Raw genomic sequence first — 27,131 nt, forward strand, 5'->3', positions numbered from 1 at the left:
TTTAGTAGAGAAAAAAGAAAGCCTGATTCAGATCAAGGTCATGGATGGAAGAAAGAAATCTCATTGAATAGAATGGAAGAATCTCCTATCATCAAATCTACAGAAGTCAACAAAGCTGGCCTCTAACATTTGAACATAATTAACAAAACTCCCTTTATTGGGATAACAAAACTTGAGCGACTGCATAGTTGAAAATCAAATCTCTCTCTACTGTACTTTGCTCTTTGATGCTTCCAAAAGAAACTCAAACACTATCTCACATGTTCATTTTCAAGGTAGCTAGAGCCTACCCTTCTCAGAAAGAAATTTTCTTGCATTCAGTCAACCACAGTGAAGCAGGCCAGCATCATGAACTAAACATTAAAAGTCGTGTTTCACATTTCAGATGCTGATCTGTAATTGTTAATACTTTGCTGGGTAAATAACTATTCCTTCATTGTTGCACGTGGGTGAGTTTTCTCTCCACCCCAGGGGGGAGGCCTGAGGGTAGAGTCTGCACCCTCTGTCTCTCAGCCAGGCCATGTCTTCATTTACAGAGAACAGTGCAGCCAGGTTTGTCCACACTGCAGCATCTGCACTGTTACAGCATTTGGACTTTTCAATGTGCAGACACCTTTTCTCTCTTATTTGTGCATCCCGTCTGCCCTCTTCCACTCTCTCTGTGCTATCAGCAGTGTATGTCACCAAAAAACAATTTCTTGTTTCAGCTTAATGCTTTCTTCTGAATTTTCTCTCTTGCATTCGTCTGCAGAGTGGGATCACTGTATGACGACGTTATAAACATCCTCATGCTTTCCTGGTTCTTTTCACATCTACTACGGAGAAGAAACATGATCAAGCTTTCTAAAACCAAAGTTACCCTCTTAACAAGAAGGAAAATATTCCCTGCTATTAATTTCAAACAGCGCCTAAATCATCACAACCTTAGTCAAATAATGTGAATTTCCAACTTAACATGAGCAAAACATTACAACAGTGGAGTGCTTTATTTTATCAAAAAGTTAGCAACTGCCAGATTCTTCCAAGAGCTTAAATACCATGATGACAGATACTGATGTACAGAAAGATTAAAGTAAAATATAAAGCTAAACAGAGAATAAAGACATGAGCCAGAAATGTGCTTTGAAGAACAGAAGTAACAAAAAAGAAAAATCTCTTACCAATTGTCATGATAAAAAAAAAGTTAAGATACTAAAGAAAGAGGGTTTAATGGTTCCCGAAAGACATAGAGAACAGGTAAAATTCATCAGGCATTATAAGAAAAGTGTGCACAGAAAATATAGTCTTTGAAACGTCCATGTTATCATTTACTGCAATGCCTAGGATTTAAAATGTGGTTAAATTTCTAAATAAATACTTCTGATAACTATCCAGAAATGCTATCAATACTAGCAGATAGTTTCCTAACACAGGCTTAAAAAGAAAGCCATCCTGCTAGCATGTTGATGTTGAAATCCAGTATCAATATTTACACAAATAGGAAAGTCAACATTAACTATGTTTGCTGGTTCTTATTTGTCACAAGAGTACATTCTGCCCACCAAAGCCATTCTAAAAGAAAATAGTCAAGGAACGTTTAAGAAAGCACAGGTGGCTCCCTAATACCGGTGCAAGACCCAGAAAATCTGCTAGGAGGATGGAAGTGTTCTATTGACCGTGCACTTGGAGTCACTTATTTCTACATGTGACGACTCTGTAATGCTTCGCTCCCTTCCCAGCTCAGCTCAGCTCAGACTTCCAAGTATACCCCCTTGCTTTTATAAGCTGGTATCCCTATGATCAGCCTCCTGTGAGGCACAGTCCAGAAGCTTCAGTCACTCAACTTTTATATTCATTCAAAACCATCAGCATTTCTTCTTCAGGGGACTGTTCGAAATTATTTCACTTTCATGTTCTTCTCTGTGGAGAGTTTAGACAGAACACATGATATTTAGAGTCTTTTTAAAAAGTATCCTTTAATAAATTAAACATTATTAAATTCTTCAATTCAAACAAGACCAAGTTTTATAATAACTAAAACAGGAAATCTAGAAGCTACTACTCCTTAAAGACTGAGTGTGCCATGCTAAAATTTAAAAATTCTGAAAATTAGCTACTTTTTAATTTTTACATAATAGGTAATAAAAAGTTTGCTTGGACTTTGTAGATTCAAATAGTATCCAAAAATGTTACTAATTTCCCTGCAGCTCAACGAAATGTAAAATTCGAAGTTTAAACTGCGATTCTCTACCTCATGTTCAAGTACTGTGCTTTGCAGCTGCCACCCCATTTGAGGAGCTGGGAAATGGAATGGAGCAAAGAAGAATTAGGGCAATTATAAAACCTCGCTGGTATACATTGTCAGATTAATAACCAGCATTAGCAAAGCTCAGCTATACCGTCAGCAGCATGAGGAAAGAAGAGCCGAGAGCTCCAGGGCTAAGTCAAAACCCGGAGCAAAGCACAGAGCTACAGAAAAGCCAGCCAGAACTGTAAAAGAAATCTGTCCACAAGAAAAAAAAAAAAAGTGCGCCACTCAAACTAACCACTAATTTTTGCACGTACTATCTGAACAGTATATAACTGCTTAGACTGTGAGCATGAACATCAAAAGACATGGCATAAGCTTTAAAAAAAAATCATAATACAGCTGCATGCCTATTACCACAAGGCAAGCAATGGAACTGTAATATAAATTAGCAAATCCATACATTCCTCTTCAAGTGATGGTGACTTCTCACTCACCCTGTGCCTACTGCAGGTTTTGCCTTCCTTTATGGTTATTCAGAAGATGTGTAAGTGCTAATGAAGCTTAAGAAAAGTCAGAGACTAAAAGTAAGACAAAAAAAAAAAAAAGGCATCAGTTGAGATAGCAAAAGTTCTTAATTTACAAGAACATATTTGGTAATTCATTTGCAGATGTCATCCCAAGAATTGGGAGAGCGGGGGCAGGCGGGGAGGGGAAGGGGAAAGCTTTAGCATCGTGTACTTTTAAATACTAATAGAAAAATACAGAAATAATTAGAAACTACTCAGAGGCATACATGTATACAGGAGAATGTATGGTTTTAAAAAAATTATACTATAAAGTATATAAATTTAAATGTTTTCTAGAAACACAAAGACTGAGTTGCTAATATTTTGGTTAGTGTGTAGCTCCTTAAGGTCAGGGATCCTGGCTGGCACCTAGAACTAAGTAGTCATTAAATGTTTGCTGACTGCACAAATGACAGAATAAAGGGCGAGTCTGTGGCTGTGAGCCACAGTCCACTCTCTCTACACACCCCTCGCTGCAGACCTTAAACCAGGGCTCTAAACTCAAGTCTCCGAAAGGACGGGGCACATAATAGCAAGGACGTGGTCAGGTCAAAAACTCTGGCCTGTCTGCAGGGAAAAAGCCTGCAGGGGTCAGCGTGACTCAGCATCAGTGCAATTCCCCTTGGTGGGCACAGGGACCCAATGTCCCCAGTTCTTCTGGATTTTCAAGACTCAGAAATCAAGATTACTTTTAAGTAAAATATCCTGATTTTAATATGATGTCAAGTACTAAACCAAAACAAAAAATACTATCAGCCATTATTGTGTGGGCCAAACAAACCATCGGGGGGCTAGACCTAGGCTACAGAACCCAGTTTACCTCTGTCCTGATTGGGAAGCTCTATTCCTGACCAAATGGCAAGAGGAATGAGCAAGCATGAAAATGTTCCCCACCCTTAACCATTATCATATGGTACCATGTTACTCAGTAGCAATACACTGAAAGTTCCAGACCTGTATATATAATTCTGCTTCAAACTCAAACTGGCAGAAATGAGGCACTGAAAGAGCTGCTCCCAAATTCAGAACATTGAGGCACGCTAAACCAGACTTTTTCCAGACAAACTCACTCAGCCCAAAGAACCAGTTAGGAAAGGAAGAGGTAGAGTACAGACAGAAGTCTTTGATGCTACCAATGAAAGAGTTCTTGGAGATAATCCATCACCTTCCATCTTAGGCTGAAGACTGGTCCCTGAGGCAGGCCCACATCTTAATTCTTGGAACCTATGAATGTCACCTTATAAAAAAGGACTGTGCAGATGTGATTAAGATGAGGGTCTTGAGAAGTGGGAATTATCCCGGACTATGCAGGTGGGCCCTAAATGGAAGTGCACAGGGCTCCTTCTAAGAGGGAGATTTGACTAAATGAGAAGGTGATGTGATGGTCAAAGCAGAAAGTGAGTGATGCGTTTCAAAGGTACAGGAAAGGAACACAAGCCACGAAACACAGATGGCCACTAGAAGCTTCGAAACGGGCAAGGAAATCGATTCCCCCCCGCCATCCCCTCAGCGATTAAAGGAGCCAACCCTGCTAACACCTCGACTTCATAAGGTCCAATGAAACTGATTTTGGACTTCTGACTGCTGAAGCATAAATGAATAAATTTCTGTTTTCTTAATAAATAAGTGAACGTGTAAGGAACACGTGAACGCTAGATGCACATGTTTGCACTGGGGTACATCTAAGAGTTCCAGGATAATGACACGCACACACTACTGGTTTCCTCTTGCTCCCTGGTCAGACCAACAGGCAATAAAAGAGAAACACCTGGCAAGATACAATTGCTAGACGCGGTAGAAAAAAGACCTTCATAAACAGAGACCACAGCTCCCAAGTCACCTATTCAGGCTGAAAAAATGGTAACTATTGCCAAAACTCTGCCTCTGCTCCCTGAGACATTTCTCAGTATGGATCTGTTACAGCGCTATCTGGTAACTGTACATGAACTTAAAACTGAAACTTCCTTCACTAACAGATAAAGTTGTAATTGGCATTTTTTTTTTTCGTAATGCCAGTTGGAATGCGATGACGATCTCTCAGCCGATAGAAGCTTCTCGAACTGAAATCGGTTGAATTTAGAAGCCATGGCCACCCTGCTGCACAACACAGCCATGCAGAAAAACTGAAGGCAGTCAGAAGACGTTATAGTGAAAGATGCAAAAAGTTTTGAGATTTCATCCTTACAGCCATTGGCGACTGACATAGCATACTCTCTTCATTTGAAAGAGATTGATTATTTTCATTCTTTTGCTTCGTGTGATCACCAGGAAAACAGTTTCCAGAATCAAGATGTTGCTGGCAATTTTGTTGATGTCATAAAATCAAACAGTCCCCAGTTTACTCTTTCTGTTTACACTTGTATTAGCTCTGCATTGAAAGCAGAGGTAAGGGCCTGAGCAGAGGAAAATTAAGGCAACTAGAAAGAAAATGTACTGTCCAAGAACCAACATTCGCACCAATGAAATCCCAAAACAACTACAAGCCGAGGCTGTTTCTGCCTCCGAAAGTTTCTGCTCCTCAGTATCTGGATAGAGTCATAGCCTGTCAACTCTGGATGGAACAACATTGTTAAATTTTTCTAGTCATCACCACCAAGTCACTGCCCAATGCACAACAAAGTTACTTGATGTCTGGTTACTTTTCTGAACCCTCGGGAAGGTACTAGCTGAAACCTCTCAGCATAGCCTAGCAAAAAAAATGTAGAGATCCTATTTTACCCAGGCCATTAAGAAATTAAATGACTCTCTTCCTCCCTCCTCCATCTTCTTCCAAATCTAAAGCCTCCTGCCGTAGAATTCTTCTTTCTGACAACTGTTAGGTTATTTTTCCCCAACTGCAAGCAATCATACAGCACTCTCTCCATTACTGCATTTGCACATTGTGTTTAGTTGAGCCTTACAAAATAGTAAGTGACAGGAAATATTATTCTCTTGATTTCACAAATGAGGAAAAGCTCAAAACAAGTTAAGTGACTTGCCTTGGGTCACGTCAGTTAATGACAACCTGTCTCATAGGCCAGTCCTTTGCCTAACATGTCCCAATAATCTCAAATAAAAGTCATTATACATTTTTTCTTTTTTTTATTTTTCAATTACAGTTGACATTCAATATTATTTTCTACTCCATCTTGACCATTTCAAGTGCTGATAAAATTCTATTCATCAAAGACACATTCTTCTGTATAATCAAGTAAATGGGACAGCAAAGTCGGACATTTATACTTAATATACCAGGCAGCCTTATAAACCATCACAAAATCAAGAACGTTTGCTGATGCCAAACTCTCATAATAAAAATATCTCGATGCATTCATTTAAGGTTTTCCTTCCTTGCCCCTCTCCACCAAGTTTAATGTATTCTTTTTCTTTCTTAACTGTAACAACCTTGTCCTTTTTTTGATTCTTTTTTGTGAATGAAGCTACTATCTGATCTCCAACAAAAAATATCTAAAATGTTTCCACTAATACTAAAGACAAGTCAATGCCTAAAACAGTCACTTATAAAAGGTCATTTTAGGACAAACTCACAGATACTATGGCAGCCATTTAAGGATCCAAGAACCAGAAAGCTAGGAAAATATCAAACTCATTTCAGTAACTGGATCTCCTCCCCGCCCATTCCTGAAATGACTACTGTTTATTAAGTGCCTGCAACGTTGAGCAGTCAACTCCCTGGGCACTCTGGAGTTCCCATCTTTGCAAAGTAGGAAAACTGTCCACGTTTCATAGACCTGGAACAAGAGTTCAGAGGAGGAAAGTAACCTGCCCCCAGTCACTCAGATGGGACACGGTTAGGCCAGGTTTTGAAACTAGGTCACGCCTGCTTCCTGAAGTCAGTACTCCTTCTCCTGCACCCTGCTGCCTCTCCACATAGAAACCCGCCACCTTTCAAGCTTCCCCTGTCAGCATAGCTATTTTCAGCAGTGGTACAATTTCACCACGCAGGAGCCAGGCTCATGAAATGAGATAATGCACAGAAAAGCTCTGAAGAGTTGTTACTATCATTAATAGAAGATCTGGGGGAAGTCTGCAGAACCAAAACAACCAAATGTTGCCTATTGTGTTATCCTGGGACTCGAACACTATCATAAGCTGGCCAACACTGCGTTTGCTGGGATGCTCCCTCCTTAAATGCAGGTATTAAACAGCAGTACCCATGATTTGAGGTGTAGCTGGTGTGACAGATGAGACATATGCTTGAAAATTTTTAGTGAAGAAGACTGGGGAGTTAGGCCAATTTCTTTCCCATGAATATCCTCTTGATCATAAGATTAAATATGCACTTAAACAGACACTTTGAGATAAATTAACTTCTAAGAGAAAGGAACATTTTGAAAATTAAATTATACTACATGAATCAAGCAATCAATTAGCAATCAATACATATCCAATAGGTACGCGTGTAAAATGAAAAGGCAATTCATAAAAGAGTAAATACAAATGGCCGAATATATGAAGAGCTGATCAATCTTACTAATAGAGACATAAAAATTAAAGTGATACTTTTTTAAATCTTAACTGCGAAGGTTGGCAAGGATGCAGGGCAAACGGGTATTCAATTGGTACAGCTTCCAGGGGTGTGGTCTGACAAAACAAATCAGGATATTAAGTTTAAGAACAAATCCCTTGATTCAGCAATTCTACTTCCAGAAAATAAAACTATAGAATAGTCATGAATGGGTAAAATCATTTAATTACAAAATGTTCATCTCCATTCTATAGCTATCAAAAAGATGAAATCAACCTAAATGTTCCAGTAGGAAAATGATCAGAATAGTATAAAATACTATGCGACCACTTAAGATGTAGAATATTTAATAGCAGGGAGAGATGCTCATGAACCACAGTCAAATAGAAAAATTACAAAAGAAGGGAAAAACACTTAGACTCATATATGCTAAATGTTATTTCTGGCTGGTGAGTGACTTTTTTTTCTTATCAGCATTTATTTTTACTTTTACTTCTCTGCATTTTCTAAGTTTTCCACAAGGAAATCATGTTTTATAACAATAACGAATAATTTTAAATTACTTCAATAAGAAGGCATGTAATGCTAACCCAGCCTAACACCTGGCATAAACATGAATTTGACAAATGCTGGCTCCTGTTCCACTGTAATTCTTCCCCAACACCTAACACCGTAGGTAACACCAAAGGGGAAATGGGTAGAGAAAGTGCCAGTGTACTAACTAACCATGACTGCCCAGCAGTTGAAATCATATCTGCCTAGGTCTTCCCGACAGACACCACGACCAACACACAGCCTGGCACAGACCAGGCTTTCATAAACGTGTTAAATTCTCTGATTTCACACAGACTGGATGAGCTGCTTGGGAAGAGCTTGATCAGGACTGTGTACTATTCCTCGGAACAAGAAGGCAACAAGTAGAATGGAGAGGGCCCCACGCGTGCAGTTCTCCGCTCTAGTGCTGCAGGAACTCCCTGCTCAAGAGCGGTGGGATCTTATGCAAGCTTCCTCACCTTTCTGTGCTTTCATTCTGACACTATTTCAAGATAGCTGTGAGCACTGAGGTTGTGGTGAGAAATAAGACTGTGTACAGAACCTTTATAAATTCTAAAGGGCCGTCAATATAAGACGATCTTACGGTGATCAATAAATACCAATCTGGAATAATTAAGCACATTTTAAAGGTAGAGATGAAAATGAAAAATGTTTCATTAGTTTTAAATCAGTTTCCAGACAACTACACAAGAAACTTCTTTGATTCTAATTGTTCCTATTTACATGATATAATTTGTTCATATAAATGGCCTAGTTCTATCTACTTTGCTAGTCAACCCAGCCCCCAACCTAGGGAAAAATATTAAAACACTAGAATGAGTTTCCTCCCTCTGCCCTATCTCATACACATAAAGTCCCCCTCTCCCCTCCCTCCTTTCTCTTTTTCTCTCTCTTTCCCTTGAGCATGCACACAACATTAGATCTCCTCTCAGAGACTAGTGAGGAAACCTCAATTTGCTTTCAGAGACTGTACAATCTGAATATGGCTTCTAAGAAGAATCCAGAAAAGAAAGCAGTACAGCCTGGTAAACAAATAACTCACAGATTAGAAACAATCAGATTCAAATCCTGTCAAACAAGTCTTTAGGCTTGTGTAAAGACTAGCACTTCATGAAGTGTAGTGTTATTAAGCCAAAGGAAGATAATACATTTAAGCCTGGGTAGCTCAGTCAGTAGGGCCTCAGGAAGATAATACATTTAGGCAAGAAACTCAAGCTTTCAGAATTTGCTTTTGATCAATCTACCAGAGCCTAAATTGAAGAGTTTTTTTTGCAAGAAGGTCTTCCTATTGACCCCCAAATGTTATTCTGGAAAAGGTTCAGGACTCATATGAACAGTTTGTGTATATGCTACAAAGAGTGCAAGAAAGGACATGAGCCACGTCATATTAAATGACTTTCAACTGTCAGCATGCCTTTTAGTATAAAATCTGTAATAATTCCGAGAATAGCCATCTAGTTTTAACAATTTTTATTTGATAAACAATGAACGCATTAGCAAAGGAATGGCCAAAATATCTTTACTCTGGTGAAACAGTTTTGCAGTGTTACAAGTATATTCACAATGCTTTCAGGCCCTTTCATTTTCAAAAGAGAAAAAGTAAGCTGCTGAGAAAAAGAATATAAATGAAAGTATGTAATACGGTATACTGTATTCAGTTTGTCCCCATTTAAAATCTGAAAATAAGCAGTTTTATAAAGCCAAAGTATTTTCTTTTCTGGGCCAAATTTCTGTTTGAGAACTGAAGCATGCAATTAATGGATTGTCTCAAATTTTAGTTATAGAGCCAAAATAAAAATTACCCTCCTTAAGATCTTGTATGTACAGAGTACTGGCTATTTGCTTTATATTAAGTATTTGGTTCAATATGGCCTCATTTAAGAAACATATGCTAAGCCCAAAAGGACACATTTTCTTCTAATATAAGAACATATCATTAATAAAAAACCTAATTACAATAAATTATATAATACTGGGTATATAATACTGGGTATTATATAATTTATTGTAATTAGGTTTTTTATTAATGATATGTCAGAGGCAGGGAAACTATGTTCTTAGAAGAAAGTATAAGATCACCAAGGCATTCTAAATGAACCTTAAACAGAGGCATTAATATTTAAATATTACAATTTCCACTTAGAAATAAAATCATTATTGATAGGCCAGCATGCTCAAAACCAATAATGTCATGAAAACACATGCCCTTGTGTAATTTGGCAGAACGGGCTGCTCCCTGAATACAATGGACCTTTTTATTAAATGGATCACTTCATTCTTGGCATTTCATACAAAAAAAAAAAAAAAGACGGGGAGAGAAAAAGAAACAAATATGACACTAGAAACAGTCTTCAATTTGAACTCTTTCACAAAGAAGTACTAGAAAAGTAAAAGGCATTATTTAACAAAAATGAAAGCAAGACCAGCTGAGAGGAACACTAGAGATGCTTCTGCTTTTGTGTAACTCTATCAAAGGGCAACAGAGCCCTCTAGTGGAGAAAAAATATAAATAGATAAAGATTTCTATTTTTAGGTTAATTTACAGAAAATATGTAGAACCCTTTCTTTCATTAACGATCACTATGTCACTGTATTACGTCAAAGCAAGAGACCAAATTATTGAAACTGGGTATTAAATAAAATAATTTCCAAATTTTCAAACCTTATTAAATACCTGTAATTTCAATTTAGGGTAGAAATCATATTTTTAAATATTCTCTTCAAGTTATGATTTTGGACCATTTTGTCATTGAACAATAGCTTATATAACCCTCATCTGTTATGCTGGAATGATAACAAATAAATTAAAATGCAGACCTACATACAAATATGAAATTCAACTGAGCTCATGAGACCAAAAAGTTTCAGTTGAGATCAGGTGTATATATACACATATTACTTATACATCATTCTATATGTATAATTTATTAATTTTTTTTAAGTTTTCATATGTGAAAATTATGAAATGAGGTTCATTAGAATATTTCCATTGGTCTCTTCCTTTAGAAATGTATATAACTTCTCAAATACTCTAATCGTATATATTCAATGTCTAAGAATATTAAATGTAAAATGGTTGTTTAATTCATAAGGTATTAATTCTCAATTTTTATGTAATATCGTATAAGGACTTTTTCCAATATTTTCAAAAATCTCAATAGTTTCTCAGAACAAAAAAATTTCAAAATCATTTTACTTATATACAGGAATGTTTTAGCATAAGTGTTCACAAATGTTTTTAATTTAAAATGGGTTTAAATTCCCAAAAGGTCAGATTATTTCAGAATTTTTTCTTCTACTTAATGAGCATTGGGTTCTTAAAAAAAAGACAAATGCCAAGAACCCACTAGTTTAAGTCTTGTTGACAATTAGAAAGGAAATTGTAATCAGGCATTTTAAGATCCCAAGTGTAATGATTTCATATAAATAAGTTTTACCGTGAAAATAACTGTAAGTTAGCTTATGGCCTCAGATTTATTGGATCTTTTACAATAACTGAAAACAAAGTCAATAGCATGGTTTAGGCTAGAAGGCAAAATTCAGTAACACTAGGTGTGAAGAAGGAAACTAGTTCATAATTGTGAAATACAGCTTTAAAATTTTATGAATACACTTTTCTAAATGAAGGAAAGTAATTTTCTTGTATTACTGTAGAACTGTAGAATTTACACCAGATATGAGTTCTTCATGGTGTTGATTTGTAGGATAAAAATATGGCACCTATACTTCACACTGTAATTGGGACACATGATTTAGGAACAAGACCCTGAGCTTTAAAAAATGAGCTCCCTAAGCCAAAACCACCAATTTCAATATTATACTATAACATTTTGGGATTCCTGCATGAAAATCTGGTACCTTTATTTGTTTCAAGGGGAACAAATTTAGGGGTGACTTTGATAGCCTGAGCATGTACTTTTTACATCTCAAAATATATAAATTTTGATATTTAAATATGTGTGTATATAAATATACACACAAACATGCACATACACACACACACACATTATGAGAATCCCTGTAATAAACCTCAGGGAAGTGATTATATAACATGAATATTAATAGAAAATTGAAGTGTCATTCCTAAAACGCATTTTTCTGGTATACACCAAGGTGGCTAGCTTGTGTTCAGGGAGAAAAAAAATAGTTTTGTTTTTGTTAATGGATCCTCTGGCTCAAAAACCAAAACCAGCCCAGGCTATTCCAGATTTAAAGTCACATTTAATGCAGCCCAACTTTATGAAGTTTCAAAAGATGAAAGAAACTTTTCATCCTGACTAAACTCTGAAAGGGATTAAAAAATTAAATTTTATCCACTACTGTTTTAAGATTGAAAGAAGCAAGCTTTATCAGACTGAAAGTATCTAATTTGCTCATAATTGTTAATAGTTTTTAAATGAAAGTTTGAAAAAACCTGGATTTCACTCCTTAAGTATGATGACAATAAATCGGTCTGCTCACTGAAGTGATCTGCGTGAGTTCCAACAAAAGTCCCACTAACAAGAAACTAAAGACGGTAGGTGCTGCTCCCCATTTAGGCATTCAATTAACCCATTAGAAAGATCCTGCCTTTGATGAGCACATGTCAGCCCTCAGATTCAAGAAGGCAGCACTTTATATTGAACTATTTATTTGCAGAGCCAAACCAGCTTCTCTGACAGGCTGAATCTAGAAAAGAAGCCATGGGATCTTCCATAATGGGAAATTCCCCAGCCTAAACAATTCCCTCTCCTGAGACTTCATAATAAGATCTGTATTTAATGATCACCATGTTGAAGCCATTTCCATTCATTTTTACCAAATCAGGGCCAATAAGCCCCGAATTCCAGACAGTCGTGAAACACCTGCCTCTTCCTCAGTGCTATGTTGGCCACCAACAGAAATGAATTCCTCCCTTGCCTCTACTGGTTAGCAGTCGGGACTGTGGGGTTCCAGGCCTCTTGGTCTGCTAGTAGAAGCTTTGGGTGAAGAGATGACTTCCCCCTGGATACTGAGATGCTGATCTCCACAGAGAGGTCCACAAGCTACAGCTTTCAATCTACAAAGGTCTTCGGATTCAGAACGCTGGCTAAACAAAGGTCAAGGAGAGAAGAGTGTTAGTTTCTGAGGAGGCAACATCTTAATGCTTGCAGCTCCCTAAAAATGGGAGGAACAGAGGTGAGGCAAGGGGTGCAGAATATTGGTAGGACATCCCCAATAGTTATACATGATGTGTTGAGATAATATTCCTGTGGCCGGGGACATCCAATTATCTAAATTTTATGTAATTGTGTCCAATTTAGAGAATGTTGGGTGATCCTACTTTGAAAGGGACTGGATCATCTAATGCAGGGACTGGCAAACTTTTTCTGTAAAGAGCCAGATAGGAAATATTTTAGGCTTTGCAGGCCATATGGTCTCTGCTGTAATTACTCAATTCTGCTAGTAACACAGAAACAGCCACAGACAAAATAGAACTAAATGGGCATGGCCGTGTTCTAATGAAACTTTACTTACAAAATCGGGCAGCGGGTCAGATTTAGCCCATGGGCTGCAGTTTGCCAGCCACCAATCCAGACAGCTGAATCCAGTCAACAATGATTATCTGGCTATAATCTTTTAAGTATAAAATATCTCATGAACTCATAATGCTTTATTCTGACATTTCCTCAGAGTCCTCCTTCTACCAAAATTATCCTGATCTTTTTGAGTTGAATTAATCACGAGTCCTTCCAAACTGTCTTAGTAAATCAAATAACAAAAATTCAAAATATAGCATCTATATCACTTATCACCAGGAGAGGAAGACAACAAGATAAAAATCTGCTGAGAGGCAATGTCCTAATATAACCCAAAGGTCATCAAGGAAAGGTGTCCTCTCTCACCACCTGACCATCCCCTTCCACAAGAGCATCACCAATAACAATTTCAACAAAGCAGTGCCTTGTGGAGAATTTAAAAATGAATCACTGGAAATACCAGATTTGTACATCCTCTGTAAAGAAAATTAGATTAGCTATGTTTTCAGTCATGGAGTCGTCACTCTCAAATACTGGTATGTTTTGTTTCAGCCCACTCTGCCTCAAAGAGAACAGAAATTCATAAGGCTAAAGAATGAACAGCTAATACATAGAAAACGGGCTTCCCTGAGTGGCAAAAGGAAAGTGAACACCAACACCATTAAAGCTTTGATAGAAGATGGCTTTTGAATGCCCAGAAGTCTTGGAACTGAAGATGCCTGATTCACTCTGCACTCAGCCATTTCATTTGAAATGGAAAGAAATAGAGTGGTGATAGCAATTTATAAACTGGCATATTTCATAGTGCAGTAGAAGAGAGGACTTTATCTAGAAGCCACAGCCTACTTGGGCAAGGACCCTTTCTAAGGCAGCCATGCAGGATATAAAAGCTAACTTAGTTATGACAAAAAGCCATGTGCCTATCTTCAGGCTCTTTTCTTTAAGCCTGATACCACTGCTGCAGAGCGAAAGTTATTTGCAAGGATTTGACTGCCTGGAATGTTCAATACGATATTATTTCAAAAATTAAGAATAAAAATCTTCAGCACTCACCTAGATTTATGCTTCTGAAGAGTGGAGAGGGAAAATGGGGTGACGTGACAGTGCTAAAGGCAATTTCTGAGGGAAGGTTCGAGCTGGGGAGATAGCAGGGGGTGTTTGAATAGAAAGAGCTGGTCTCCCTAAGACCTTCCCCAACATCCCTTTCATCCTGAGCTTTATGATTTGCCACCATATCTGACTGGACCACAGACACCTACTTGCAATGTCCACAAAATGGATTATGGACATCAAGAAAGAAAAGTCTTCAAGGGGAAGTAGGAGCTGTGAAGAGGCTTTCCTCAAAGAGGTTCCAGGTCCATTCTGATCAACAATGCATTTATCCTCCATGCTTCAGAATCCCCTCCTCCTTCCTAATCACGATTAAACATCTCACTCAACACAGCTCCTTGTATATTCTGCAACTCTCTATTAGTACTAGATTACAATGTCATAAGCCTGATGTTGCAAATCCTCAATAGTGCATTAGCCATATCTAAAGGTCTGTTATCTGATGTCAGACAGAGCAAAGAATAAACACTTATGCAGAAAATCATTGGCAGTCACATATCTTACTAAGAAAAACCAGTCTAGCCAGAAGATTAAGGGAATGAGATCTTTTAGTTAATTTTCTGGTTAACTGAGAGTTAAATAAAAAGAGATATTTTACCTAAGTCCTTATTTTTTCTTAGTTTTTCTACACTGTATTGATCAACACCCTCACATAACAGTAGTCAATGCAATCAATACAACATATTGTTTCCTGGATGACTGAGATCTAGCCATTATTTTTAACATCAGTGTGATCAGTTTTGATTATCAATGACGATTATACAGAATTTACCCCAAAACAGAAGTTCAGAAAATTGGAAGTGGGCTGCACATATTCTGAGCCCAGGATGAGGTCTGAGAACTGATTTTAAATAAACCCCTTTCGATTTTTTTAAAAAATTCCACTTGCTTCTTTGCCTTCACAGACAAGTACAGTTAAAAGTTCTGCTGTGGAGCTGCAGCATATAAGATGTTATACCTTATATAATAATTAATCCTCTTAGAATGTGTGTGCTTGAGCTGATGATGCTAGGGAATGTTTCTGGAGGTTCAAGAAGGGGTCACCAAAAATGAAGAAAGAGAAAGAAAAGAGGACTAGTCATGCACAAAAGAGTAAGGAGGCAAAGCTTATGAAAGAGAAGGCCACCAAGGGAAGAGCGCTGAGGAGCTGGGAGCAGTCGAAAGGACAGAGAGAACTTGCCAGAAGACAGCCAAATACAATTCCATGTTGTGTCTCCATAAATGAATCTGAAGAAGCATATACTTACTCAAAGCAGTTGGTTCTTACAGATTCAGATATTGATGTAAATGGACCAAAACAAAAAAAGAATAAAATTGTACACAGAGTTATTGCATAAGCATCTGCTTTCCCACTATTTCTTTAACATCCCATGATGCTGAGGAAAGAACAATCCCTCAAGCCATCTACCTCAAGATAATCACTATGGTTAAACACTAGCAATTAAGAATATTAATTTAGAAATTAAAGCAAAGAGTAAATTTCCAACTTTATAAAGAAATAAGATCCTGTACCCAAAGGAAAATGATATTCTCAGTGACCAACTAAAACCTGTAGTATCCGTTGTTCCAAAATCATGATACACTGTTGTTCCCCAATATTCCATTACCAATTTCAGTTGGAACAACCTAGGTAACTGGAATATGTCCGTACACAGACCAGGTCAGAAACTCTTAGACGGAAGCTGTTGTCTCTGATCCCCGAAAACCAAAACAGCCACGATTTTTTGCTGAGTGTTATGCTTTCAGAGAATTCAAGGTCAGTCCCTCCATAGCCTTCCATGATAACACTGGGATTTTAAGAGAGCAGGATTTTAACTAAATGATAGCTGAACAGGTTATAAATACATTTTTAAATTAGAGAATCACTATACCAGATTTCATTATAGCAGTCGCAAAAAATAATAAAAATTTTAAGTTAATGGCCTACCTATTCCTGAATTAGCTCCAGTAACCACAACCACTTTGCCAGTGAAATCCCGGCCCTGGAGAATTTCCATGGCTGTGGTGCTGCCATCGTATCTCTGTCTGGTGGTTGGCTTTGTAGGATTATCATCCACAGTAAATGCCAGTCTTGGGTCCAAATAGGTGGTTCTTTTATTTATGTGGCTACAAAGAAAAGGAGAAAGCAGTAAACTGACATTAGTGAACATAAACATTTATAAACATGAGATAATGTCATAGTTTAGGCTAGGCAAACCCCATTTTTCATGTACTAAAAAGGTGTATTCTTAACCCCAGAAAGAAATGAAGTCCATTTAGTCTATCTTCTGGCCTCAAGAAAGATTACATTCAGTAGATTTCAATTAAACCTCTTGGTCCTGTGCAAGGGCCTAAGAAGATTGGTAGAGAAGCAGAAAATTCAAAATGATAGTCTTAACAGTAAATATGAAAGTGGACAACTGCTAAAATTCTAATGATTTTCATTTTAAGACTACTCATACCTCCTACAAGTACTCTAGTTTTGATTTAGAGTTCATCTAAATCTTGTAGAAACAATATTAAAATATACTGGTACATATGGATTCATAGGTTACTCCCTATGTAACAGAATTTATTGTTTACATTTTAAATGTATTCTTGAGATTTGAGATAAAGACCTCAAAATATCTTAAAAATTATTAAGAACTCTCCAGAAATAGAGATGAGATTTCATGTGTAATGTGTATATGTGTGTATAAAATTATATATAGTTTTAAATCTATACTTCTCATCCTATAGATACTAAGACCCAAGAATAATCTCACTTCATTTTAATCATAACCACAGCTGCCAGATAAGTATTTTGACTCATGTCATACAGAGATGACAGGGCAATGCTGTGCTGGAGCCAGTTCACACTGGGCTGCAAGAGCCCAGCTCCTCAATGACTTCGCCTTGGGAGCCCGGAACAGGCTGTGGTGAAAGTATTTACAGCGTGGAAACAAATCTGGGCTTTTTTCCCTAGAGAGCTGTTGTTAACCATTTGCCAGCACACCACTCTAACAGGCTCAGGAAGGCAAGATAATCAGCCAAGGGCCAGCCTGCCTCCCATGGGGCACTGTGAGGATTGAATGAACTAACACTACAGGTATAAGGTGACTAGAATCATGCCTGGCTCACACTATGTACTACACAGGTGGTTACTATGGTTGCTATCAGAATGTACTCTAAGCATAGTTTTAGAGACAAGGATGCTCAAAACATTTACAAAGATGCCCAACAATAGGAATTTAACAACATCAATGCTCAATAGGTAATTTGATAAAGTATGGTATATCTGTACATAATAATTCTCTGTAGCCATTAAAACATCACTTTCTTGAAAAATATATAAGGACATGAGAAAATGCTCATGAAGACATCATGTGGAAAAAAAAAGGCTACTAAACAGTTTACACAGTACATTCCCAGTTTTTTAAGAAAAGTGTGTATGTAGAAAATAGACTGGAAGAATAAATGCAAAAACTGTTAAAAATAGTTATTCCTGCTGATAAGATTACAGTTATATACTGTCATATTTTTCTCCAACGAATATTACTTTTATAGTAAAACATGTTAAAGAGCAAAATGGCTGAGAATAGTTTCTATGTAGACACTTACTCAACAAAATATACTTGTCCATTCTCATCAGTTTCTTGTTCCCATCCATAAGGCAAATCTGAAACACAGGAAAGACTGACAAGTCTACACACGGCAGCAGTGGGGTGAACTGAAGCCTAGTCTCCCTGGTCAGAAAGAGAGGTGCCATGCCCTTCTAGCCCCTGCCCCCTAAGCCTATCCTACCAGACCAACAGCCGTCACTTTGCCACATTTAAGTCATGTGGCTGTTTCAGAAGACTCATTATCCCAACTAGATTCCACATTCTTGCCTCTTGCTCAAAAATAAAACTCTTTTATTCTTGATCATTCTTAAATATTCCACTCAGCTCCTGCTTTTGATGAAAACCTTACTGGTTGTTCTAATCAACATAAATTCTCTCTTGAAAGAATTCACAGAATGTATCTTTACCAACACCATTTGTATACTGACTTGTGATGCTACTTATACAGTATTATAGAAGTTTCATTTTTCTTCCAGGGTACATATTCTCTCTCCCCCTAACCATCAAGGACAGGGACCTTCTTATATAAACTTCTATTCTGTAGGTCACACTTGCTCAAAAGTACCCATAAATCATGGCAATCTTGATGGAATTCCATCAAACACTGGTATATTTAATTCCATGATAGCAACCAATAACAAGTTTAAGAAGAGTGCAATTACAGGAAAATCTGAAAAACTCTGAGTCAAAGCCCCCTCTTAGTTTAATACTTTTTAAAGACCAAAAACATCCTCACCACTCCACCCCAAGATTGCATCACCTCCTTCTACAAAATCCCATAAGCTCCGCCAGTCCCTTGACGATTCCCTACTAAAGAGCCTTTCCAGAATGACAGTGACCTGTCACCTCCACGCCTACGAGATTATTCCTATCTAATCAATGCTTTAAATACAGGTTCTTTGTTTTATGACAACAAAATACAAACCTCCTGCTATTCGTTTTCTTTTTCCAGTTTTCGGATGTTCCCATTGAGTCTTCTCCTCAGTATGACTATTAAAAAAAAAAATCCACAAAACAATAAGTAAAAGTTATACTTCTAAAAATTAATCCATTAAATGTTTTTCTCTCCCAAATAATATTCTTTCTCAAGAGTAGTAAAGTCAGACATTCAGAAAGAAGCAGAACATATTTGCTACTGTTTGCATCAGGTCATATTCTCCAAGGCAGGAGCAGCAGCAGTCTGTGGAAGTTTCCTGAGAGCCTGCCTTCACAAGCTGGCTGTGAAGGAGGAACAGGACGGGGGAGCAGAAAGAAGACTGAAACCTCGGTCCTGGGTAAACTTTAGGAAACTCGCTGAATCACTCAACTATCCTGGAATAAAATCTATCATTTTATTCTCAGACTGACAAACTTCAGTCTAATTCATAATGCTGATATTTATAAATCATTGAGATATATTACTAATCTTTTTCAATGTTTCTTCTTTCCACAGATATATAACTTCAAAGTGTTTTTTTAACTACTGATTCCCAACTGATCTTGTGAGGTGATTAAGAATGCAAGACGACACCCCTATAGTCACCTAGCTATGTGCCTTTGGTCAAGTTACTCAGCCTCGCGGCCTCCATTTCCTCATCCGCAAATTGGAAATAATCCTCATACTGATCTCAGGGGGCCTTACGAGAATACTCTATACAAAGGATTGACCACAGTACCTGGCATACAAGAAGCCCTCAAAAGTACTAGCTATTATTTTGATCAAATATACAAACTAAGCTGTTTTCTGTGTCAAAGTTAGCATTTCATCTCAGAGCACACAAAATTATAATTAAAATTGTGAGCCAATAAAAGATAAGAGACATCTGTCAACAGTGATAAAGTATCAAGGGAAACATAAAATTACTTAATCAGGGAAAAGCTGGATATTGCAAGAGGCATTCAAAGAGGATGAATTTCCTAAAAGTTCACATACCCATGCCAAAATAGAAAATAATACTTCATCACTGATATCTAGATGGTAAAGTTTGAATATTCCTTCCCTATAAATTATTTTAAAGAGAATAAATAAACAGAGTATGAATTTGCTGTGAAATTTTATGAGTCACAAGCAAGGCCTTTTCAGGAACTGCTGGCTTCTAGTCTAATTTTGTAAACTCTTAGTGGTGGTGCAGGGACAGAGTAGACACTGGACTCAGGAGGCAGAAGATCTGAGCTCCCACACTGCCTGTATTCAGTCAGCCAATCTCCCTGGCCACACACTCACCTCAAGGAGTTGTTGGGAGGACAAGAGACACCATACCTGTGACAGTGACTGGTAAATGATTAATTATTGTATAAGCATAGGGTATCAGTAGCAAGGACCAAATCCAACTTGTATACTGAACACTATCAAATCCTACTTGCACAGAGAAGTACTCCCAGTAACAACAACCTGCCCCTCACTGACGACTCCTGCTTCTTGCAATCTGAAGGGAAGAGCAATCAGATAAACCAAACACTGGCAACAACATAAACTTTCTTGCTCTCTGCTTTGCCTTGCCTTGTGCTTCAGGTAAATTTACAGATGGGATCACATCTTCCTTTGCCTAACGTTATAAGTAGTTTGCATCTCACAGGCACGCATCAAATGAGCTTGGAACCCAGCTCTAAAAAGCCTGCCCTCAAGAATCAATCAAGTGACCCCCCAGGAGTGGAATGCTGCCACTCTACAGCAGGTAAGGAAAGGACATCCTAAGCCTGCACCCAGATGATCCCTCAGATACCCAGCCCTGCACTTAGCTTATAGTAGGCACTCAAATGTAAACACATGGAATGAATGAATAAGTGCTTTCCAAAGGAGCTGGAAAATTCACTGAGAACATTTTTTTTCCTATCCTGAAAAACATTAAAAAAATAATAATAAACACTGTTATGCCATGTTTTTCACTTTGACAGCAAATGCCTAAGCCAGGGTTTCTTACACTCCTGCCACATAGAGCAGGATGGTTCTTTGCTGTGATGGCTGTCCTGCGCATTGTCAGATGATCAGCAGTTTTCCCAGTCCCCACACACTAGATGCCAATATGCCACTCCCTGTAGTTGTGTCAAAGGAAAGTGGCTCCAGACATTGCCAGCCTTCTCCTGTAGGGCACAGTGATCCTGTGAAAGGACCTTGGGGCCTAATTGAGGTGAAGAGAGCTGTAATTCGGTAGCAAGGATTCCAGAGCCCCGTGCCCATGTTTTCTGGCTCTTCCACTCACCAGCCACGTGCCCTTGGAGGTGTTTAACCTCCTTGTGCCTCAGTTTCCCCATGAGTAAAATGGGGACAATAACAGCACCTACTTCTTGAGGTTAAAGAAAACTGAGTTAATGCGTGAAGAACTAAGAACCACGCCTTTCACAAAGTAGTATTATTTTAAATTAATACTTACATAGAAAAATTAATTAAAAGGTGTTCTTTTTAATTGTAATCTAAAACGACTTTTTAATGAACACATGTCCCCAAAGTTATCTTATTTCCCCTTCTACAGAAGCCCTCTTATATTTTCTTTTCTTCTAATAAGCTTTTTGTCATTTAAAGATAATTAACAATGATCTTAATTTAAGCTAAAGGGATTAAAATTAAATTCATACCACATTACATGGATATCACTTTCAAGTATGCTCTTTAAGGTTTTTTTAAAGCATAGTTTAAGTTAACTGGGAGACCCCGAGCTGCCCATGAAGACAACCAGCCCTGTGGACGCGGGAACCACCTCCCCACAGGGCAAAGCTGCCTAGAGGTCTGGGCTTCAGAAGAAAAGGGTTATAGGGGTGGCAGACCCAGGAGGCCCAGGTGACTGTAATGACAGTCCCCTGCACTGAGACCTTAACCTTCTGTCTCTATCTCCTGATTTAGGCAGAGGAGCTGCTCTGGACTGTGCCAGAGAGGTGAGGAAGGCCCACCAGCTCTCTCTGGTAACAGGTCTGCCCTCGGTGGCAGAAAATCCCCTCCCCAGAAGCCCAGCCTGGTGGCCCTGGAGCCATATGATGTGTGTGCTTTAGGGCCTATAAGTGCACCATGGGGCATGTGGGAAATCACAGGGGAACAACAGAACTTGCATAACAAGAGGGGGCTGTAAGAAACCACAAGACCCCCGAGGTCTCACCAGGGCTACAGCCTCTGCCCTCAGGCTTGGCCCTGCTGCAGTGGGAGGAAGACCTTTTGGATACAGGAACTACTCAAAGGGCAGTCTTCTGATAGCCCATGAGCAAAGGTTCCCAAACCCAAAGAGAAGGACAAGTGACCTTTCCAGAGTTAGGAGGGAAAAGACAGGCCATGATGCTTGTAGGTCAGGAGAAATCAAGGGGACTGCTGGGACCTTAAGGTTAAGGTTTGTCAGATGCATCTTTCAGCCCTGAGAGTCAAAGATTAGACGGCTGGCAAAACTGGAAAGAGGGTCTGGAAAGAGGTACTCTGCAGCTGGGAGCCATACAGGCCTTGTCACCACAGTCAGTGTAAACAACGTGGCCAGACAGGCCAGTCTGAGACCTAAAACAATAGTAGAGGCTGGGGAGCAGGGGGGATGGGGGGTGGCTTTTAGGAGAACACATATGTGCCACTGCATCCCCTGGGTATGGGCTCCTAAGAAGCTCTCAGAGGAGCTGGCTAGTGTATACAGACCTTATTTCACGAAAGAAAAAGGCTAGACACTGGACGCCATGTAGGAAGGAAGCAGGTGGGAAAGGCCAGCCAACATAGGGCAAGACACAGGGAAAAGGCAGAGTGAATACGTGCAAGGTAGCCTCCAGACCTAACAGAAGGCTCCAGGCAAACCTGAAGGGAAGCCAGAGAGTCTATGGGGTAAGTGGCCAGAACAAGGACAGGCCCCACATAGAGCAGGAGGAGGAGGGGCGTGCAAGAAGCAGGTTGTGTGCCTCTTTGCATTGTCAGGGGCTGCTATGCCACCTGCCCACAGAAGCCCACAGTAAACTTTGACTAGATGAATTAATTTACTCATTCCATATGGATTTATTTTATGGTGCTAAGCATGGGGATGCAGAGGTAAACGAGAAAAGGCCCCAGCCTCATAAAGTTTATAGCCTAGGGAGGAAGACAGAGAGCAATCAGGGAAGAGTATTGCTAAGTAACTACAGATAAGGCTAAGTTCCACAAGGCAGATAACTAGGTGCTGGAAGGAGGGTGCATGGGTGGGATACGAGAGGTCTCTTGGGAAGTGCATTTAAGCCCAGCTCTAAGGGATGAAAAAACTCTTCACGTGGAGGGAACAGCAAGTGCCCATTCAGGAGCTGCCTGGAGCCCTGCAACAGCCTAATGGCTTCCTGCTGCTAGAATAGTGACCTTTCAATTCTCCAGTGCAGAAATTATCTTTCTAAAGACACAAACCCAAGGTCACTATCTGGCTCTAATCCTTCACTGGACCATCGGTCCTGATGACAGAGCTCTAGCTTCTCCACGGCACATGAAAGGGCCCTCATAATCTGGGTCCTTCCTCCCCTGACTCAATCTTCACATTCCTGTTCCACCACATATACTATGTCGGGGGTTCTAATTTTGTTTCCTCTACCTGGGTTGCCTTCCGGCCCCCCTGACCTGCCTACTTCTACTTGTACCCTACAGCACAGCTTAGGTGCCAACCTGATCAGTTTATCTTACCTGAGGTGCCCACCTAGCCATACATTCCTTCTTCTAAATAGACTGCTGCTCACTACACACACTGCACTGGGACTACCTCACTGCATGTCACTCTGCCCTATAAGACTGGGCACTCATTAAGGGTGATAACTCGATCTTATTTATCTCGGTATAACCATCACCCAGGAAAGAGCCTGGCACATAAGATCCCAATATGTCTTGCATGAATGAACTCAGCAAGCTCTTTCTTATTTTGCTGTTTTCTCTTTGTACCAAGCCACCAAAGACAGCAATGGTTCATAATCTGGGAAGATTTTACAACATACTAATGGGGGAGGGGAGGGCAAACCAATTAAATGAGAATCTCTGGAGGTAGAACCAAAGATATTTTTTAAGTTTTCCAGATATTGAGAATCACACATTTACATCTGTGTTTCTCAAAGTTAATAACCTGCCTCACCTCGAAAGCTCTGTGGAGACCTAAAATCTGTATTTAAAACAGTCCCCATGTTATTCTAATATCAGGCCTAAGGAGGTGCTGTGAAAGCTGAAGAGACAGCTGAAACGCTGTTATTGAGCATAGAGTACTTACTGAACCTGTGCTAAGTGTTTTATGTACGCTGCCTGAACTAAGACTCTCATGTCAATCCATTTTACAGATGAGAAAACTGTGACTGAGAGTCCTTTCAACGGCCCAAGGTCACACAGTAAGTGACAGGAGAAAGGGTCTGCGAGAGTTTCCAAAACTTTTCCGGGAAACCATAATGAAGCTAGATGAGCTATAGATATGTATACGCATATAAGCATACAAATATACATAACTATATTAAGACACTGGTTAAAAATACATACTTCTAGATCCCCACTCCATACTCGTGAGGAGGGAGCTGGGCATCTGCATTTTTTTTTTTCTGGTTTTTGAGGAAGAAGGGGAGAAGGCCCCTTTGCCATTATTGAACCAAGTAGCGCTGCCTCCTCAGCAGCAGAGGGCGCTCCTGAGTGCTGCCAGGTGACCCTGGCCTGACTCAAGGCCCATAGCCGGGGTCTGGTCCCGCCTCAGGACCCTGGATGTCTTCCACCCGAAGCTCTTCACATCACTGCCACTTCGCCCACCCTCTCCAAGCCGGAGCGCCGCCCCGTGCCCCTCCCCGCGCAGGTGCGCTCGAGAGCAGCGCAGTGCTCCGGGCACGTCAGACTGTCAGCTTCCAGTTGCGTCCTACTCCAGGTGTGTCCCAGGCACAGCGACCCCCCTGCGGCCCCCTTACTTGGCATAGTAAACCCAGCCGTCCTTGGTGGTTCTCTGCTCCCAACCCAGAGGCAACTCGTCCTCGCTGTCCGTGTCATCGAGGCCCGCGTAGCGCAGGGCTGCCATGGCGGCAGAGGAGGCGCTCAGTCACCCACTTGCGCGGTCGCCCGCTGCCGCGTCTCGGCGCCCAGGAACTCACTCCCTCTTCAACTGCGCGCCGCGCGCGTCGGGAACCCAAACGCTCGCGCCTGCGCACTGCACCGCCCAGAGCCGCTCAGTCGACTCAATAGCTGTAATCCAGTTTCCGGAGTTTACGCAGCTGCCAGCGTAAAAGGGGCGGGGCCTGAGAAGAATGACGGTGAAAACGCCAAGAAGATGGCACGGCCGCTCGGGTAGAAGTAAAATCTGGTGAGTGCTCCGTTGTTGTGAAAATGGAGCTGAGCTTTCTCCTCCCGGCCATAGGGAAGAGGTGTGGGCATCCAGTCAGGGTCCCGGACTCCGCCCGTTGCTGGGCGACCCGTAAATCACGTCTGCATTATTCTGACCAATCCTGCAGGAGCTCTTGCAAGTGTGCATCCTGGGAAATGCAGTCCAGGCCCACCCGGAGTAGACTGGCGCAAAAAGGAAGGATGGCGATGCTGGTTTTCTGAGTTTTAGCCTCTCCTTGTCTTAGGGCATTATGAAAAGTGAACGTTACTGTTCAGAAACCTTCCAGGGCTTTCCATCACGCAGGCCGATTCACAAACTTTATTTTGTGTGTAAACACAGCATTGTAAAATTTAGAGAAGGTTAAAAATGCAAACTCCCTCACCGGGTTACCCAGTCTTGCAAGAAGTCTCTTCTAGCCGCAGAATGGTTCTTTTGATTATAAAGGGCTAACATTTAACAATTATTTATCTGCATACACCTGACTAAACTGACAGAGTACCACATCTTATTCCTTGTTCTATTAGCACTTAGTAAAATGCCTAGACCTACAAGTTTATTGAATGAAATGAATAAACGAATGAATGTTATTCCTTAGGTTTGATCCTCTATAAATCAACCTAGCTTGAAACAAATTCCATATTTACAAAGTAGATGCTCTTAAGTCCACTCGGAGCACCTACAAATATCCTATAATGTCCTGTGACCAAAAAACAACTGTGTTGCTTTTTGTCTTCTTCAAGTACTGAAAGTGATATTCTTTGGGATTCCTGCTCTGCATTCTCTTTAGGGAAAAGACTCACTTTTCTTTGAAAAACCAAAAGTTAACTTAAGAAAAGCATGTTTTAATTTTAACAGGCCCACTATCCCATTTAAGACCCATTGACGCATCACTCTTTCTAAATCTATGTGCATTTAAATAAACTACCATTAATTTGCTGCTCTTCTGCTCACACCAATTTAATCCTGTGTCCCTGTCACTTAAACTAATTTATTCCTTTGATAGATTTGAATAGGAAATTAGGTCACAAAGTCTCCTGATGTTGGGGAGAGGGTGAATGGAGTCAAACTGATTAGCCTCAGTTTCTCCAATCATTATCTCTGCCTTTGCTCAGCTTCTCAAAGACGGACTGCTTAGATTTCCAGCTTGGGTTGCCCTCACCAGAGCCTCTACTGGCACCTGTTGCCTGGGACTTGGCACAAAGGTAGCATTATAGTACAGTATCTTCCCCAAACAAAGTAGTGGTCCCATGGGTAGAATTCTCAACTTTTGGACCAACCCGCTGCTTTTTCTACCTCTTTAATAATTCCCTCTATGCTTCCCTTGCCATGGACTCCAGGGTTTTTCAGCCTCAGCACTACTGACATTTAGGGCCAGGAAATTCTTTATTATGAAGGGACTGTCTTGTGCATTGTAGGCTATTTAGCAGCATCTCTGGTCCCTAACAGATCTACTGATGCAGAAGTGTCTCCCTTCCCACAGCCATACAATCAAAAATGTCTCCAGACATTGCCAGTTGTGCTCAGTTGAGAACCACTGATCTACAATGACAGTCAGGAAATTACTAATTTGTGAATCAAACGCTGAGATTTATTTAAGGCATTGAAGAGCCCATTTTTGGCCTAAGATTTACATGGTGGTCCTTAGACACTGCTGGTTCTGATCGCCAAGTTTTCTAGCATTGCTTGAGAGCAACTGCCTCTCCAATTCCTAGTCCATCCATAGGAGAGAGACATGAACTGACAGAAGTCTGGCTGGGTGGCCCAGACACGAATAATGGTCTCAAATGGTTGTAATGACCTCATTTTATTCCTCTCTTCCTAGGCCTTATCTGTAGCCTTTATCAGAAGGTTAAAGAAGTAAGATATTCAGAGACTTGGGGACTTGAGAAGGAAT

At 39.9% G+C, this 27,131-nt stretch overlaps 1 protein-coding gene and 2 long non-coding RNA genes across 21 annotated transcripts in view; 1 reads left to right on the forward strand and 2 right to left on the reverse strand.

Annotated features, from left to right (window-relative positions):
* The window catches only part of WWOX (WW domain containing oxidoreductase), a 932,057-nt gene extending 906,983 nt beyond the window's left edge, over window positions 1-25,074 (reverse strand). For all 19 annotated transcript variants that reach the window (XM_039888496.1, XM_039888490.1, XM_039888504.1 and 16 more), the window contains exons 1-4: window positions 24,828-25,074; window positions 18,934-18,998; window positions 18,007-18,064; window positions 16,355-16,533 (exon numbers count right to left, since the gene is read on the reverse strand). In XM_039888496.1, coding sequence (XP_039744430.1) covers window positions 16,355-16,533; window positions 18,007-18,064; window positions 18,934-18,998; window positions 24,828-24,934 — 409 coding nt within the window. In that variant the 5' untranslated portion in view covers window positions 24,935-25,074. The remainder of the gene's footprint in view (window positions 1-16,354; window positions 16,534-18,006; window positions 18,065-18,933; window positions 18,999-24,827) is intronic.
* Window positions 968-2,825, reverse strand: LOC120622778 (uncharacterized). Its single transcript, XR_005658556.1, has 2 exons — window positions 2,725-2,825; window positions 968-1,899 (listed from the first exon to the last, which is right to left on the reverse strand). It is a non-coding gene; the product is annotated as an uncharacterized LOC120622778 (long non-coding RNA).
* Window positions 25,075-25,137: 63 nt separating the features above from the next.
* On the forward strand, window positions 25,138-25,697 carry LOC120622780 (uncharacterized). The gene is made up of 2 exons (XR_005658558.1): window positions 25,138-25,216; window positions 25,365-25,697. It is a non-coding gene; the product is annotated as an uncharacterized LOC120622780 (long non-coding RNA).
* Window positions 25,698-27,131: the final 1,434 nt, after the last annotated feature.

Source organism: Pteropus medius, unplaced genomic scaffold (assembly GCF_902729225.1).
Source record: "Pteropus medius unplaced genomic scaffold, Ma_sr-lr_union100, whole genome shotgun sequence".
Lineage (NCBI taxonomy): Eukaryota > Metazoa > Chordata > Mammalia > Chiroptera > Pteropodidae > Pteropus > Pteropus medius.